Source organism: Akebia trifoliata, chromosome 13 (genome assembly GCF_017979445.1).
Source record: "Akebia trifoliata isolate Shusen 1 chromosome 13, ASM1797944v1, whole genome shotgun sequence".
In the NCBI taxonomy this organism is placed as follows: Eukaryota; Viridiplantae; Streptophyta; class Magnoliopsida; order Ranunculales; family Lardizabalaceae; genus Akebia; species Akebia trifoliata.
In genome coordinates this window covers 2314575-2332120 of record NC_141387.1, presented here as the reverse complement: position 1 = coordinate 2332120, position 17546 = coordinate 2314575, and the positions used below count along the sequence as shown (strand labels likewise).

General features: G+C 34.8%; 2 protein-coding genes across 8 annotated transcripts; both read right to left on the bottom strand.

Moving 5' to 3' along the window:
* Positions 1-411: 411 nt before the first annotated feature.
* LOC147387261 (putative F-box/FBD/LRR-repeat protein At3g59240) lies at positions 412-13774 on the bottom strand. Of its 7 annotated transcripts, none has more exons than XM_086421926.1 (4): positions 11280-11411; positions 1619-2573; positions 1098-1250; positions 412-1002 (listed from the first exon to the last, which is right to left on the bottom strand). In XM_086421926.1, exons 1-4 carry the CDS (start codon positions 11282-11284, stop codon positions 670-672), a joined length of 1446 nt encoding a protein of 481 aa, XP_086278052.1. In that variant the 5' UTR covers positions 11285-11411; the 3' UTR covers positions 412-669. The 7 variants fall into 7 exon arrangements, with proteins under 7 accessions (XP_086278052.1, XP_086278053.1, XP_086278057.1 ...); XM_086421927.1 differs by lacking the exon at positions 11280-11411 and adding an exon at positions 2666-2906; XM_086421931.1 differs by lacking the exons at positions 412-1002; positions 1098-1250 and adding exons at positions 11960-12920; positions 13461-13774 and having other exon boundaries at positions 2432-2573; positions 11280-11435.
* Positions 13775-15664: 1890 nt separating this feature from the next.
* LOC147387260 (uncharacterized) lies at positions 15665-17220 on the bottom strand. The gene is made up of 2 exons (XM_086421935.1): positions 16396-17220; positions 15665-16069 (listed from the first exon to the last, which is right to left on the bottom strand). The coding sequence occupies exons 1-2, from the start codon at positions 17179-17181 to the stop codon at positions 15842-15844; spliced, it is 1014 nt and encodes a 337-aa protein (XP_086278061.1). The 5' UTR covers positions 17182-17220; the 3' UTR covers positions 15665-15841.
* Positions 17221-17546: the final 326 nt, after the last annotated feature.

Genomic DNA, 17546 nt, shown 5'->3' with positions numbered 1-17546 from the left:
CGCAAATAGCCGAATGTGTCCAAATGGATGTAAAAGTTTATCCACAACATGAATTTAAAAACACAAAGATCTGGCATGTATAAAGGCAATTCAGAAACTAGCAAAATTTTAAATGAAACTAAATTTAAAATGTCTAAAAAAATTTAACCAAAACGAAAAAAAATTCCAAGCTTCCAAACAGAGCAATAGATGATTAACACATGCAGGGGTAAGATATCCTAGTTGGGTGGGGGTAAGAAATCCTAGTTGGGAGAGGGTAAGCTCAATCTACTAATCCTAACCATCAAATCCATCAGATTATTCTTGGTGGTCCATTTGAAGTGGGTGAAGGGTGGTTTCAACCCCATTAAACATTTGGAACTAAAATAGGAAATGAAACAAACAAACCAAGCATTTTACACAAGTAATCAGATAAAACTTCCATAACATTATACCTTGTCAGGGAAGAAGAATGATACTTGATTCTTTAATCTTGAGTCCCTTAACCAACAAATGAGTTTGATCCATCTATAAGCAACAATATAGAGAAAATAGGTAAATAAGAGATGGCTTCTATTGGGCCTTGGCATATAAAAAAGGGATTGGGACAACCATTCAGCACAGACCATGTATGGAGTTCAATCCCATGGATGACCTCTAAATCTTGGGCAAAATGGTTAAAGTTGTAAGTCAAACTTGTGGGTATCTAAAATAAAGTCTTTTCATCTCATCATTAGTTTTTAAACTCAAAAAGCAGAACTCAATTCCGCAGTCGATCGAAGCTCTGGGGATCATCAATATCAGCCTTACAATCTCCAATTTCTTATTTGAATATTTTGATGTAGAATAATGAGAAGCGATAGCCATCCTCTCCAAAACTCTGGCATTCTTCAAGAAGAATTTAATAACACAGAAATCAGTCTCCATCCAAACCAAATTTTTAAAATTAACTTTCTTGAGATGCCACAGCAAACATTGAGGCACTTTTTCATTTATCCAACAATCTTCCTTGATGACCAGATCCTGAATGAAATTATAAATTTAAAACCTCAGCAATAATTGCAACGAATATTGGTCAATGATGCAACAAGCAAATTTTTAAGTGCTTAATGACTTACCCCATCAACAGCAAAATATTCTAGATTAGGCGAGATATGGAGTAAGTCCAATAGTGTAGTGCTCGGAGAATAAAAACTTGTAGACACTTCCAAATGGATCAAATTATTAAATGTGGGAAGATTCTTTGAGAGATCTTTTGCATACGAGAGCATCTTGGCACAGTACAATAAAACATCAGTATTGAGTTAGATAAATCTTCGAGAAACAAATCAAATATATATATATGGGTCTCGTTCAGCAAACAATGTTGGGGAGACAACGTTTGTCCTATATGGGTTAGAAGTTTTGGAATGGGCTGATTTTTTGTGAAGATGATCACTATGATGAGAAGATAATCCTCACAAAAAATCATCCAAATCCAAAATTTTAAGTCATATAGGACAAATTTTGTCTCCCAACATTGTCCCCCTAGCATTGTTTGTCGAACGGTACCCTATATATATATACACAATATGCATTCAATACTTGTAGTAGTGACTAACTGAATTGGATCAAAATTATAATAAGAAAGCAAGCATACCTCAAAGGTTTTACCCCATAGTCTTAGAGTTCTTACGTTAGAGAGACTTCTCAGAAACTTACTTGCACAATAACCCAATTCTTCAAAACTTCTCCCTCCCAAACTTCTAGTTGTAAGAGCAATATTAGCCTCAGTTAGTGATGGAAAGTTGCACAAAATATAATCTTTCGGTAAATAATCACTCATATAACTGAGATATAAGAGGTTCGGTGCATTAATCTTGACTAGACAACCACTTAAACCACCTTCCCCGCCATAAAAGTCTTTAATGTCTAATCTCTTTAGCAAAGGCCCTGAAATATAGAAATTGTTCAAGTTCTCCACATAGCAGTAATGCATTATTAACTCTTCAAGAACTGGGAAGTTAGAAGAGAAGTGTTGAGCAAAGTAGCCATCATGAAATTTAAAGAACTCAAAATGTAGGATTTTGAGGCGTGGAAAGCAAGTCGACATCGGAAACTTGAGAACGCAATTTCTCAATGTTAGTGTCAACTTCATTAGTGATTCACAGGTTATAAGATTGGGGTTAAATACAAAGGGGTACCATGTATTCACATTGAGGTTAAGCTCTTGAACTTTATGGCTCATAACATTCGTAATCCATGCATTGGCACGAGACTCCTCAAGATTATTATAATTAAATTCGAGACTGAATTTCTGGATGTTTGTGTCATGGAGAAGCAAAATTTTATCAACAAAATTCATAAACTTCATCACCTCCATTGGATTGGAAGAATTAAATTGCCAATATTTATATTTAAAATTGAGAATAGGAATTGAAGTCCACAAGTATCTCCATTTTGTTGATAAAATACTTGTTGTAACAGCTTGATCTATTGGAAGGAGAGAGAGGATTTGATGAAGAAGCACATCAGGTAACTCACTAATCCTATCCATTCCTCTGCCCTTCTTTTCTCTTTTTATAATCTTTGGCTTCTTCAAATCCATATATTTCCTGAAAAATAAAATTTAATTCATCATCAAATAACTAACATCCATCAAAAAAAAAATCACAAAATCACAAAATAGAAACATAGATGAACTTACAATTTTTATTATTAAAGAAAGTGCTATATTCGGAGAAGCAGATCCTGGATTGAAGAGTCCGCGTTAACAAAAATCTGTGCTGTTGAATTAAGGGAAAATTACTTAAAAGGACCTAGTGAAGGGACTTCTTTCTTAATGGCTCTAACTTGAAGAGTCCGTGTCAAGCATTACTTACAAGTCAAGAGATTTTGCAAGATTTTCAGTTACAAACGTGCTAAAATACTGTGGCTCTAAAACGAAGATTGGATCGGTTCCTAAGGAACTTAGAATCATGACTACTAGTTAGGAATATGGGTATCAATTGACACCCCTAGTTGGGAATATTAGTAAGGTTGGCAATGGGTCGGGTGTGGGTTAGATGAAGCTAGTGTCATATCCTTATCTAACTCTATAGCTCATTACCCACATCCAATTTTGTACCCACTTATGCTGATCAAGATATCCACATCCAATTATTTATCCACTTTTTTAAAGGATATCCATAGCCAACTTGTACCCAAATTTCAAGCGGATATGGAAGTCGCATACATATTTCTCATTGTGAAGATGATGGAAAAATTTTAATTTTTGATTATACATATATTTTATCGTGAATTTATCATATTAAACTTGGATAAAATATATATTCGGATTAGATAAAATGCTATCCATATCCGATCCTAAATCTAATCGGATAAAAATTATTGTGGATAACTTTACTTGAATTCTTAATCGGATAAAAAATTTGTGCCCATACCAGGGTAAACGGATATTATCCAACCCATTGCCAACCCTAAATATTAGAAACTTTGTTATTTAAATGTCACCCCAACATTAGTGTTTACTTTAACTTCCTCTTCTGGTATTCCCCAAGCTTGAACCATCAATACTTTAACAAGAATGCTAGGGTGACATTGGATCTACTGTGACCCCACATTTTTGACATGGAGGTGCACACATAACCTAAGTGAGTCATGATAATATGACTCGCAAGATGGCATACTTAATCGACTTTGTGACGTGACAAGTTCGAAATCGTAGATATGTACGTCTCGGGATACATGATTGCACTTCCCCATAAAAAAAAAAGTGTATCGCGAGGGAGCCATGTATCCTGAGACGTACATATCTACGATTCCCAAACTTGTCCACATCAAGGAGTTGATTGAGTATGCCACCTAGCAAGTCATATCGATTCAGTATGCCACCTAGCGAGTTATATTATCATGACTCAACCTAAATCAATCGCGGAAAGGTCACAATGTTGAGTTTAGTTCCATAGAGGACACTCATTGTTTTGTCTGTCTCCTTGTAGTTAAGCTCCTTGGCCTCTCTACTTATTGTCAATTGGTTTTGAGTTGGACTCCCAAACTTATCACAAGATGAATTACATGCCCCCCTAGAGCTATGGTAGAAGATAAAGAATCCAAAAATAAAAGTACATGATTAGGCCAAAATAAGCTTGAACATGTAATGGAGCTTCATCACAGGATATTCAACGGCTATTTAGACCAATGAAGCTTAAGGTCATATGATAGCCATAAGTTATGACATATATATATTCTCTCTTTTTATTACATAAACCATGGTAGGACTATTTAGATCACGGGGTGTCGAGATCCATTGGCCAACAAGGCGAGGCAATTGGCCTCTTAAAGTATCATATCTCGCTCAAATCCCCTGAGTACATGCAATACCCCACAAATCCCACAAACCAAGTAAGTTGGGTAAATCCCTTTATGTGACTAAATAAGTTGTTTGAACTCAAGACCTCTCCTTTTTTTTGAGGTAGGCATTGGCCATTATGCCCAACTCTCATTGGTTAGGATTAATATGGGCTTGGGCTCAACATAGCATGAGATCATAGGCTTAACATACCTAATTGACGTTATTTGAGCCAAATGAATGAGATTTGAACCAAATAGATAGCCCAAGAGAGCCAACCATTTGAAGTCTCGCAGTTAAGGTTGAGACAAAGCTTAGCTCTTACCTTCCTTGACTAAAGAATGGAAAAACTGCATGAGTTTATAGTCATTCAGTGAGATTTCAGATGATGAATCTCAGGCTCAGAGACATGGATCATAGAAACAACGACAAACAATATTAGAGGTTGAGAGGGTTGGAACAAAACCGCTTGCGAATTCAATTCATTGAAATAAATGACTCAATTCTCTTAGAAAAGAACTAAAACAGTTGTGTTAGTATAAGCAGTTGCAAATGTTTATGCTCGTTTGAACCAAAGGTTTGGTTTATACCAAGGCACTTTCAGAAACCAACAAAATATTCCTTCAAACTAAGTTTCTAATGTTGTGAAAAATTTTAAACGATATAATTTATGTTAAGAGAAAAGACAAAGCTTCCAAACAGAGCTATAGAGAGAGGGTTTACACATGCAGGGGTAAGATATCCTACTTAGACAAGAGTTAGCTCAATCTAGAGAACCATTTTTTTTAGTAAAGATTTTAAGCCTTACTGAGGGTCGATTTGCTTAAATGGATTACTACATTAGCAATCCAACACCGCAGCCCTTTAAATTTCATCCAAAAACTCAGGTAAAAAAAAAACCTTTTTTTTTGGGCTTGATCCAAGGTTTTGAAAATGGACAACTATTGAACTTCTACCTAACTCCAAACTTTAAAATTAAAATTCAACGGTTAAAAATAACTTCTTTTTTTCAAAGTTCATAGAATTTTGTCCTCTACAACTCTGCAGCATTGGATCATGTTTTTTTTTTTTTAAGTCAAAAGGTGAGTCCAAAGTCAGACCCCTCAATCTATTGATCTCAACAATCAAATCCACACATTGTTCTTGGTGGTCTATTTGAAGTGGGCGAAAGGTTTCAACCCCATTAAGCATTTGCAACTTAATAGCTAATGAAATAAACAAGCCAAGCGTTTTACTCAAATAATTAGATAAAACTTCCATAATATTATACTTTGACGAGGAAGAAGAATTATAATCTTGATCTTAACCAAGAACTTAGTTTGATCTATCTATGAGCAACAATCTAGAGAAAATAAGTAAATAATAGAAGCTCAAGAAAGTTAGGCTGCCAATAGAAACTCAATAAATAAAGGCTCATTAAATAGATAGCTGAAGAAAGGTCAATTTAAGTCTCATAGAAGTTAAGACAAATCTTAGCTCTTACCTTCTGCTAAGGACCTTGATAGAAGAGCTTGTAATTTCATAAGGAGTGCTGAATTTCTTACGCACCCTTAAACAAAAGGGTATGTCACAATGTACTGAACACCATTTCTAGTAGAAAATTTAGTAGGACAAGCACATCTCAAAGGAACATACATGAAGCTTAGACCCAATTGTAATATCATCTATGATTGTAATTGATTTTGACAAAAACCTTCAAAAATCCCACAAGCAATCTTGCATTTGATTAGGATGAATCAAAGACTTTTCATCTCCTGAATGCAATATCAAAGAGGATGCAAATGAAAATGTTTTTAATTGTAAAACGAACCTAAAAAGAAAAAAAGAGAAGGAATAAATTAAATCAAGGCACTATACCAAGCAAACAAAATTACTCGTATCTCGGAAAAATGCATCTATGGGCATACGCGCCACCACATCCAGATATCCCCCCTTTGATCCTTTTTTTAAAATATATTTTCTCAGTTCAAATCAAATTGGAGTGCATTTAAAATAGAGAGCTGCTATTGGCACCCTACCTTTTTCTTATTACATCCCAATTTCTTCAAGTGTTTATCACACCCCAAGTAAAGATTAAAACACATTCTTAAAACATACAAACATTATGCTCAAATTATTATCTCAACACTACAAAACATTATTACACTCTTACAAACAATTTTGATAGTTGTTTACAATTATAAAAAGTCTTATATAAACTCCTAAACTCAAAAAAAAAAAAATCTAAAAAATCTAAAAAAAAATTAAAAAAAAAACAGAGAGATAGGACCCCAATATTTACGTATTCTCAATCATTCACTTATTTTTCTTAGGTGAATCTCTATTCGTGCATTGAATACAACGAAATTCTACACTGATCATTTTAATTCTCAAAACATGTATTCGTCATTTTTATAACCTGTGAACTCGTGAGTTCATCACTTTTAATATCTACAAATTCATAGATATACCAGCAAATTCATTGATTATAAAATTGGCGAATTCACTCGAAATGCATGTTTTGGGAATTAAAATGAACAGTGTACCGAAATCAAGATTTGGACTGTTTCCCACGTTTTGGGAAAAATTATTATTTTCTTTATTTTTAATTTGAGTGTAATAAGTAAAAGTTAGGTTGCCTAATAGTATTTCACCAATTTTTGGGTGTTGTTCACTTAAGAGCATTAAAAACACCTGAAAATTTTATTTTACCATATGAAATAACCTAAAAATACCCTCAAATATTTATTTTTGAAATTATTTTAAATGCATCTTAACATGTGCCTTAAGGAGGCACGTTTAGCAAACCCGTATCTAATTACTTTAACACCCTCCGTTCAATAATTAACTTTGTGTGAGTTTTAAAAAAAAATCTGCTTCCTTCACATGCATGACAAGATCATTTTTTCTAAACTTATGTTATTTGGAGGTCTCGCGATAATCTGTCACCCCCCTCTGACATATGCTTCCCCCCTTCTCTCCAATTCTTTCTCTTCTCTCCATACTTAACAATCCAAACAAAATAAATGGAGAGAAACTCATTTCTTTTCTCTTCTCTCAATCCAAACACAGCGTTTAAATCTATAGAAGAGCGCCACATACAGTAAGAATCAAGTGCTATTTTTGGAGACTTGCGTTTTGGAGATCCCACACTTTTATTGAATCTCATGGCATCTAAAGCGTACAATAGAAGAATCATGATCAGGTAAACCAACATTCCTAATGGTCCAAGTGTATTGAAGGGCATCCCGATTGTAAAAAATTAGTCACATTATACCCACATTAGGATGCCTTCAATGCAAGTGGACTAAATGATCCAAAATGGAAAAACGCAGACCAGTATCAATCCTCAAAGAGAAAAATCTGATTCATTGACTCCTAACCAAGCTGTTCTCTGTGTTGAATGCAGAATGATGTATTTATTCCTAATATATGTGTCACACGTAGACAGCATTGTTATCCCTAGGAATGGGACACCTTACCCAATCACAAGTCTAGAAGAATTGTATAGGAAATAAGTAATACAAATGATCTACTTCCTGGAGGAATCTCCTCCTTTGCCAATCTCGAATCAGTTTTTCCTTGACAAGGCAAGTCGCTAAATACTTAAGTGTCGGTTTGTGTAGCACTGATCAAATCTTTTGTTGCAACTGTAGCTTACATCTAAACTTCTGATGATTGTACATTCAAAAGTTGTTGATGATTACCTTGGGACCTTGGGTTTAGTGCAGTTTTAAGAACTGCCCAAGAAAGACCAACCATTGTAAGTTTCAAAGTAAAGGTTGAGACACTTACCTTCCTTTACCCAAGAACGGATAAACCCTATGTGCTTATAGATGTTGGGTGAGATTTTTTTTTTTTTTTGATCGATATGTTGAGTGAGATTTCAGATGATGAATGTCAGCCCCCAAGACATAGATCACAGAGATAACAACAAACACTATTAGAGGTTGAGAGTGTTCGAATAAAAATAGGTATTGGAGCTTGCGAATTTGATTCATTGAAATAAAGAACTCAATTCTCTTACAAAAGAACTAAAACAATTGTGTTAGAAAAAACAGTTGTCCCAAAATCTAAACTAGACCATTTGCTTCAACAAAAGGGTATGTCATAATAGCCATCCAACACTGCCCACTTATTGTCCCATTAGGGTCTAACCAATCTCCCTCTTCCAAGGTGCACAGGTCAAAGTTCTGTCGAAGCTTTCCCTCAATACGCATCTAAAGCCCTCGAAATTGCCCTTATGATCTCACATTTTTTGCATTTCCGGCACCAAACACCATTTCTACTAGAAAATCTATCAACACAATACATCTCAAAGTAACATACATGGAGCTTAGACCCAATTGGAAGATCATTTTCTTGACACATGTTTTCATCGACAAATGTAATGGATTTTGATCAAACCTTCAAAAAACCCACCCACAAGCAATCTCCCAATATCTCCATTGGATTCATGTTTTCGATACCATACAAGCTCTATAACAGAACATTAGTTTGGTAAAACAATCTTTGTTCTGACTTATCAAAAAAAAAAAAAAACAATTGATCGGTTGTAAAGCTTACAATAGAGATGCAGAGATTAAGATTTGAACAAGGACTTTGGGTAAGTCGAATTCGTTCCACAGGGACAATGAGGATTCAAGGATTCATTCGGATAAAAATGCCAAAACAGAATTGGAAAACAGATTTTTCTTAAAAACAAAACAAAGTTGTAGTAAAAACTAAATTGAAATCTAAACAGAAAATAAAGATTGAAATTCTAAGAGAGAAGGATTAGAGAGTTCAATGTAGCCTTTGCAAACCATCCACAATGCAGATTAATTCTGAATCTAACTCAATCCATGTAGCAAGTCATTGCTCATGGATCGGAAAGTGGAGCCGTTTAATCAACGAAAGTAACTAGAAATTATTCATGTAAATCCTAATCTGATTGAGATTGCTTAATCTATATTCTGATTCTTCACAGAGCATAGCCATTCTTGAACTTATCTAAGTAATGGCTATCAAAGTTGAATCAGAAATATAAGCTAAGGGATCTAATCAAAGAAGAATTTACAGAATATTTAACAAGATAAACAAGAATAATGAATTTGAAATTACATTAAATGGATGGACTTGCTCTGGCATTATTGAACTCTCTAAGGAGATTCTAGTCACTCATTGCAAGATTCATAATTGCAACAATTAATAAAAAGCAAAGAATATGGGTGAAGAAGATGAAGACGATGATCGATCCGAAATTCTCCTTTTATAGCTCTTCCAACAATTACATAAACAATGAGTGGTTCCTCTTGATGTTCTCACTACACTCAAGATCTCACTCAAAGGAAAATTGCAGAGAATTACAAAGAGGAGAAATCAAAACTTAGAGAAGAAGAGAGCAAGGAGAAGGACCATTCTCTAAAATCAACCCTCAAATTTATAATGTTCGTATTCGGGCAATCGGGTTAACTTTCGGATGATTCGCTTCAAACTACCCATTCAGTTACAACCACCGAAGCTTCTAGAAGCTTCTGTGAAAATCTCGAGGGCAAATTCCTCGAGATGACCGCGGCGCGGTCATGCCTAGCCGCGGCGCGGTGACGTGGCGCCCAAATCCTTCGAGATTTTTCTGGATACTTCCTTTCGGCTCGTGTATTGTAACCGTATTTGTTTCGCGATTTGTTGGCTTCCACGTGCACTACAATTAACACTAATATATCATTAGCTTTATTAATTTGGATAAATAAAATAATTTTGCAATTATTTAAAGGAACTAACATTTATGCAATGGTAATCTTAATTCAATTACGGTCCCAAAATCGAATAATTGGGACCTTATCAACAATCTTTGTTCTGGACTTTTAGAGTGATGCCGATTTACATTCTGAATTTGAGGACAAGTCTGAGTGAATCATTATGAATATAAGACTTCTCATCATCGAAGAAGATGCAAATGAAAACATTTCTGATTGTTAAACAAACAGAATAAAAAGAGTGGGAATAAATTAAATAAAGGCACTGTTCCAAGCAAACAGAACTTTCTTTGAAAATTAATGTTCTGAAAATTTTAAAGAATAGAATTTTCTTTTGCATGAAAAGAAATCTTTCCAAGCTTTCCATTCAGAGCTAAAGATTGTTAATAGAAAGCAGAACATGATAACCTAGTTTGGGTAAGGTTAGCTCAATCTAGTGTCTTACCATCAAATCCATCACATTGTTCTTCTTGGTCCATTTGAAGTAGGTGATGGCTTTCAACCCCCTCATGCATTTGCTACTTATTCAACAAATTAAAAGACAAACCAAACAATTTACTCAATTAAGTATTACATTATCAGTCGGCAAACCTTGTTTAAGAAGAAGAACGATACCCGACTCTGTAGTCTTGAGTCTCGTAACCCTTGAGACCTTACAAATGATTTTGATCTATCTATGAACAACCATATAGAGATGATACGTAAATAATAGTTGGGATCTTGGCACAAAGGAGGGAATAGTTACAGTTATTCAATCAAGTCAACTTTTGGGATTTCGAATATAAGTGTTCCATTGATGTATCATCATAGGTCGTTACATCTAGTATGTTTTATATATCCAAAAGTTGGATCTCAAAAATATCTTTCAAATGCATTACGAAAACTCAATTACACAGTTGGTCGAGCCTCTGGCGACCATTAGTAACATATTCATAATCTTCAGTTTCTTCGGTGGATCTCTCATTGAATAACAACTAGAGATAGTCATCCTCTCCAAAACTTTGGCATTCTCCAATAAGAATTTCAAAACATAGAACTCCGTTTTACACCTACTAAATTTCTTGATTTTAACTTCCTTGAGATGTAACAACAAACACTGAGGCACCTTCTCATATGTCCAATATTCGTTGTTGGTAGAGAGCTTTTCAATGAGAATCAGAATTTAGAATTTTATTTGTAATTGCAGCAAACAAAAAATAAAAAATTTGATCAATGATGCAAAAAATAAAAATGTTAAGTTCTTAATGACTTACCTCATCAAAGATGAGACATTCTAGATTAGGCATAATTTGCAGTAAGTCCAACAGTGCCCTTCCACTCAAATCATAATGCTTTGCGTTCACCTCCAAACGGATCAAATTATGAAATTTGGGATTATGCGTTAAGAGATCTTTTGTATTGGAGAGAATCTTGGTACAGAGCAGAACAAAAAAATGGTATTGTGTTAGATAACCCTTAAGAGCAACAAAACATATATATATATATATATATATATATATATATATATATATATATATATATATATATATAAGGGAATGCTAACGTCCAAGACCTTATGGGGACATTAGCATCGTCCAACAATTTTTTTCCAATAATACCCCTAGGGGTATATTGTCTTTTAATGAAAAAAATAGCGGTATGTTGGTCTTTTTCACAATAAATGCTTGTTTGCATTAATTGCCAAATCATGTATTACAACAAGATATTTAATTTTAAAGATTAAATGCCCTTAGTATTTATTATGTAAAAAGACTAATATACCATTGTCTTTTTTACTAAAAGACAAAATGGGTAAGGGTATTCTTGAAAAAAAAAAGAGTTGGAGAATGCTAACTCCCTCATACGGTTTTGGACGTTAGCATTCCCCATGTATATATATGCATTGAAGTCATTAAATAAATTGGAGGATCATATAATAAGAAAGAAAGCATACCTCAAACATTTCACCCGATATATTTAAAACATTTACATTAGAGAGCGCTTCAAACAACTTACTTGCACAATGACCTGATTCTGATTCTGCATCACTACTTTCACTTTCTTGAATTTTAAGACAAATTTCAGCATATGCTAGTGATGAAAAGTTGCAAAGGTCAAAATCTATTGGTAAGTAACAAAAATAGCTGAGGTATTCGAGGTTCGGTGCATTAATCTTGGTTACACAATCACTATAATAAGAACCCCACTCGTTCTGATAATCATTAATTTTTAATCTCTTCAGTACCGGCCCCAAAATACATAAAATACTCAAATCATCCCACTTGCAACGACATATTGTCAACTCTTCAAGAACTGGGCAATTGGAAAAGAGTTGTTGGGTAGAGTAGTCATCCGAAAATTCAAAGTTTGAAAGATTAAGGATCTTCAGGCTTGGAAAACAAGTGGAACTAGGAAACTTGAAAACAAAATTCCCATATATTGTCAACTTCAAAAGTGATTCACAAGTTATAAGATTGGGGGGAAATACAAAGTGTTCAAACCAAAAGTCCTTGTTGAGGCTAAGATCTTGAACTTTGTGCCTTATAACCTTGGAGATATATGCATTAACACAAGATTCATCAATTTCTCCCTCAATGTCGAGGTTGAGTTTCTGTATATTCATGTCATGACCAAACAAAAATCTTTCCACAAAATTCATAAACTTCCTCGCCCGTTCGAGTCTTAGATTTTGATTGCTAGTATAAGGCTCCAAATATTTAAAATTTAGAATGGGAAGAGAAGCCCACAAGTATCTCCATCTTTTTGATAAAATACTTGTAATAACAACTTGCGTTATTGGAAGGAAAGAGAGTATGTGATGAACAAGTGAATCTGGTAACTCACTAATTCTATCTACTACTCTGCCCTTGTTTTCTCCTTTTGAAATCTTTTGCTCTTTTACATCCATTGCTCTCCTAAAAAAATTTAGAAAAAAAAAAACATTATATCATATTTTCTTTCATAAACGGCCTGCTTTTAAAACAAATCTACTTTCGTTATATCTTGGCCACCAATAAATTCAATCTACTTTCGTTATCCATTTCTACAAGTTTTTCCATCAAATATCATCACAACTTTAAAACAAAATACAAAAATAAACGACTGAAAAATAAATTAAGATAAAAATCACAGAACATAAAAATCTTTGGAGATCTAATTAGGGCTGTCAACGTGTAGCTATCCGATCGGATATAGCCATATCGGTATATCTGAATTCAAATCCGAAAAATATTTTTATCCAAATTGGATCGGATAATTAAGTCAATATTCGAATTCGTATCCAATTATCTTTCCGGATATCGGATATTATCTGAATTGAATTCGAATAATATCTAAAAAGAAAGTGACTTGCAAAATCCTAAATTTTTCCCTAAAAAAATCAGTCATCTTCAATTAATGTCAAGGAGTTATATGGTTGAAGTTGATAAGAGAGGGAGAGTTAGAGATGGACTTACTTGGGATGGTCGCCCATGGTCGAAATCTCTTCGTTGAAACAGAAGATGGAGAGAGGAATTTCTCTTGAAGACTTGAGTTACATTGGCAAGTTTGGAACCCCTTAAATGGCATTAATTTCTTTAAAGATGAGGCGAATTAATTCACTGAACTTGGCCTAAGTTTGGAGTTCCCTCAGAGTTAAGAAGGGTTTCAAAGAGGGTTTGGATGATGATGAGTTGAGGGGTTGCTTGTTTGTGAGAGCTAAGAAATGGAGAGAATGAGGAGTTGAGGTGTTACAGACCCTTTCTGAAGAAAGTGTTGAGGTGTTACAGACCCTTTTTAAGTCTTTGTTTAATATTAACGAGTCCTGCTGGGGTGACCACAAACACATGAGTTACACAATGATGTAGTGACGCACAATCAATAGATGCCTTTTTACAATGGGTAGCGATCAATGGCCAACAGTTTGGCAAACATTTTGGCAAACACATTTTTCAAAACATGGGTTAGAGGTCTTGGAATGAGCTGATTTTTGGTGAGGATGATCTCCTCACCGTAGAGATCATCCTCACCAAAAATCAGCCCATTCCAAGACCTCTAACCCATGTTTTGAAAAAGTGTTTGCCAAAATGTTGGCCACGGATAGGGACCCTTTTACAATATACGAGTAAAAAGCATTACGATTATGTGTGCGCTACCACATCATTGTAGTCATTTCAACATTTGTGTTAATATTTAATAAAAATACAAAGAAAATTTGATGTGTAAAAAGTAGTTCGCTGCTTTGATATGTGTGTAGTCAAGAGACCTTTAATTTAAAAAAATATGACGAAAGAGTCCTGATAAATTAATGCGTTTTTAGACTTTTGGTGCGGATACAATGAGTAGGGATCATGAACAACAACTCAAATACAACCAGACCAAGATTGATTTATACTAAATCAAATCTTGTCATATTATTATCCAAAAATAAAACATCCACAGGCCAAGATAAGTTTCATCTAGTTAACTTATTATAGATATAGTCTTTTAATAAAAATAAATAAGGACATGTTGATCTTTGACATAATAAATATTTATTTGTATTGATTAATAAATCATTTATTGCAATAAGACATTTAATTTTAAAATATTTATTATATAAAAAGATTAATATATCTTTATCTTTTTTCATTAAATGACAAAATAAATAAAGATATTATTGAAGAAGAAAAAATATATTGAAGAATATTATTGTCCCCATGAGACCTTAAACATTAGCATTCCCCATATATATATATATATATATATGAGGCCTGGTTACCTAGATCGAATCAAAGAGAAAACGACACGTGGCCTATAGTTAATTAGAACCAAACTCACAAAATCCACTAATCAACAATTCTAGATCCTTCCATCAACTCTTTTTAATTTAAAATCTATTTTCCTCTCTCTTATTATTTCTTCCTTAATTGAAATCCAAAATCAATAAAATCTCTCTCTCTCTCTCTCTCTCTCTCTCTCTCTCTCTCTCAAAAGTGTCCTAACCCAATTTCTTTTATCTTGCAAAAATTGGAAAAAAAAAAAATCTACTTCAAATTTGAAAATCTTATTTACAGATGGATTCAAGCTCATTAATTATAGAATTTTTAAACTTCATTTCCATATATAATTTATGCTAAATCATTTTATTTGTAAAACATGGTTTGAAGTTCCAATCTTGGGGGCTCTTTTGGTCAGTTGAAATCCAAGACAAATCGCATTCCCATCAGCTTGAGACCAAGACATCTTTGGATGATAAATTCTAAGAATAAACTATACTTTGAACCATGACTAATCATTTGATCATAAAAATGGGAAAAATGAAAATACATAACACTATTAGCCACAACAAATTTAGGAGAATAAAAAGTTGGCTTGCCCCCTCTTATGCTGAGATTTTCCATGGTTGTGTAAAAAGGTTAAAAAACAGTAAACTAATTTTTCTTTATAATTGATGGTGGGACTAGAGTAAGGGAGAAAAGGAAAAGATGGCTATATGAGAGTAAAGAGAGAGATCTAGCATATAGGAGAGAAATCACAGAGAGGAAACCTTTTTTTTTTTTTCCTCTAGAAGATAGTTTCTCTCAAAACTAAGATAGAAGGTGTGACAACTTGTAGAATTAAACCTAATTCCTGCTCAAAAAGAGCCTTGGTAATCCAAGACAAATCCATAACATGGCATTCACATCTTTGATTATATATAGCCTTCTCAATGTAATCCAACCAAACATTAAAAAAAAATAGAGAAAATTAGTAAAATTTCCATTTCAGTGCATCATTCATTTTAATATTAGTGTTTAATGTGGGATATATATCAGCCTTTACATGTGAAGATCATGACAAATTACAGTAACAAAAAACAAAAAAACCCCTCTCTCTCTCATATGGGCAAGACAATATGACATCGTCTCCCACAACAACACTTGTAACTGACACTGAAGTTGTTTCCATCTCTCTCTACTGTCACGTTATCCTCAACCTCATACCCCTCCCCCTTCTTTACATCCTTTATTTCTTCACTCTTGTTATTCTCTCCTTCGTATGTCTCTTGTTCTTCCACCCATTTTCTAATCTCCGCCAAACTCTCCCTCATTCTCTTCCACCTCTTCTGCTTCCAGGGCATTTTCGTTATTTCACGTAAAATTACAACAACAAAAAATTAGGTTTATCCCTAATGCAATGCAAGATTAGGTTTATCCCTTGACCAAAGGTCAACGTAACTCAAAATCATTCAAATTAACTTCATTCTAATTTTCACTGTTAATTCAACGTCCTTGAGTGACGTTGACTTTTGATCAAGTGCGGCCAACCTCATCTTGCATTTCGGATGAGAATATCCCTAATTTCGCCAATTTTACAGAGGGTAATTCTAAAATTAAACATAAATCCTTAAACATACAAATTACAAAACCCTAATTTTGAATCCTCACTCACCTGGCTAGGACTCTCTTCAGTTCCGGTTCCAGTCCGAGTTGCAGTTACTGAGTCTGAACTCCCCAAAAATGTGGTACCAGATACAGTTTCACCAATTGTCGCGATTGGATGCATTATAGATGGTATAGGAGCCGAAGACGATCGACGAAGAGTCGGTGGACGTGGTGGCAGAAATGCATTGGCCGGTGATAACTCTGGTGACATCTGCGGACTACCGGAAACCGAATTGATCCGATCACGGAAAACCACCGGTGGCTGTGATGGTGGTGGTGTCTGTATCGATCCGAAAGCAATCACCGGAGAATTTGGGCTGGGAATAGATTCCGGCGGAGCAGAATTGCAGCGTTGAATAGTAGCCACCGTTGATGAGATCGAACTTGTCTTTGGGACGGGAGATGTGATCGGAGAAGATGGAAGAGGAAACGGGATCGATCCGTAGATCGAACGGACGAGAGGATCGGATCCTTGTAGAGTTGTTGTTCCTCCAGTTGCGGTAGTGATGGGGTTGGAAGCTGATTCGACCAAGAATTTCTTTTTTCTTGGATTGAAAATTGATTCTTGACGAGGAGATGATCTTCTCTTCTTAGTGCCGCACATAGAACAGGGATCTGCAAAGATCACTCGATCTTGAGAATCGCTTCTAGTGGTGGTGGTGGTGGTGGTGGAGGTGGAGGTGGAGGTGGAAGGGTTGGGGCTGGTGGTGGGGGTGACGATGGTGCTCCCGAGACGGAGCATGAAGAAGCGATTTGGATCGAAGCGCTCGTCTTGAGGAATCGCTTTCTCCATCTCTGCTTCTTGAGATGAGTTGAAAATCGCTCGACCTTTGGAAATTTACAAGTGCGAAGGAGAAAAGGGTTTGGGAGTTGGAGCTGTTATTATATAACGGTCGATGTAACGAACAGTCTCAAGAAATGTAATTTGGACTTCGGAGGGAAAATTAATTGGCCCTAAAATTACTATAATACCCTCAGTATGTTAGAAATTGACCTCTAAATTTTAATATCGTTGTCCCAAAACAGAGGGTATAAAAAGGAATTTTTATACTCAATCACGGTTTGATGCTGAGGCAATTTAATTCCATCTCAGCCGTTAATTTGACAGAGAGTCTTAAGGTGATTTAGACGTACACCTTCAGTTTTGGGTGAATATTT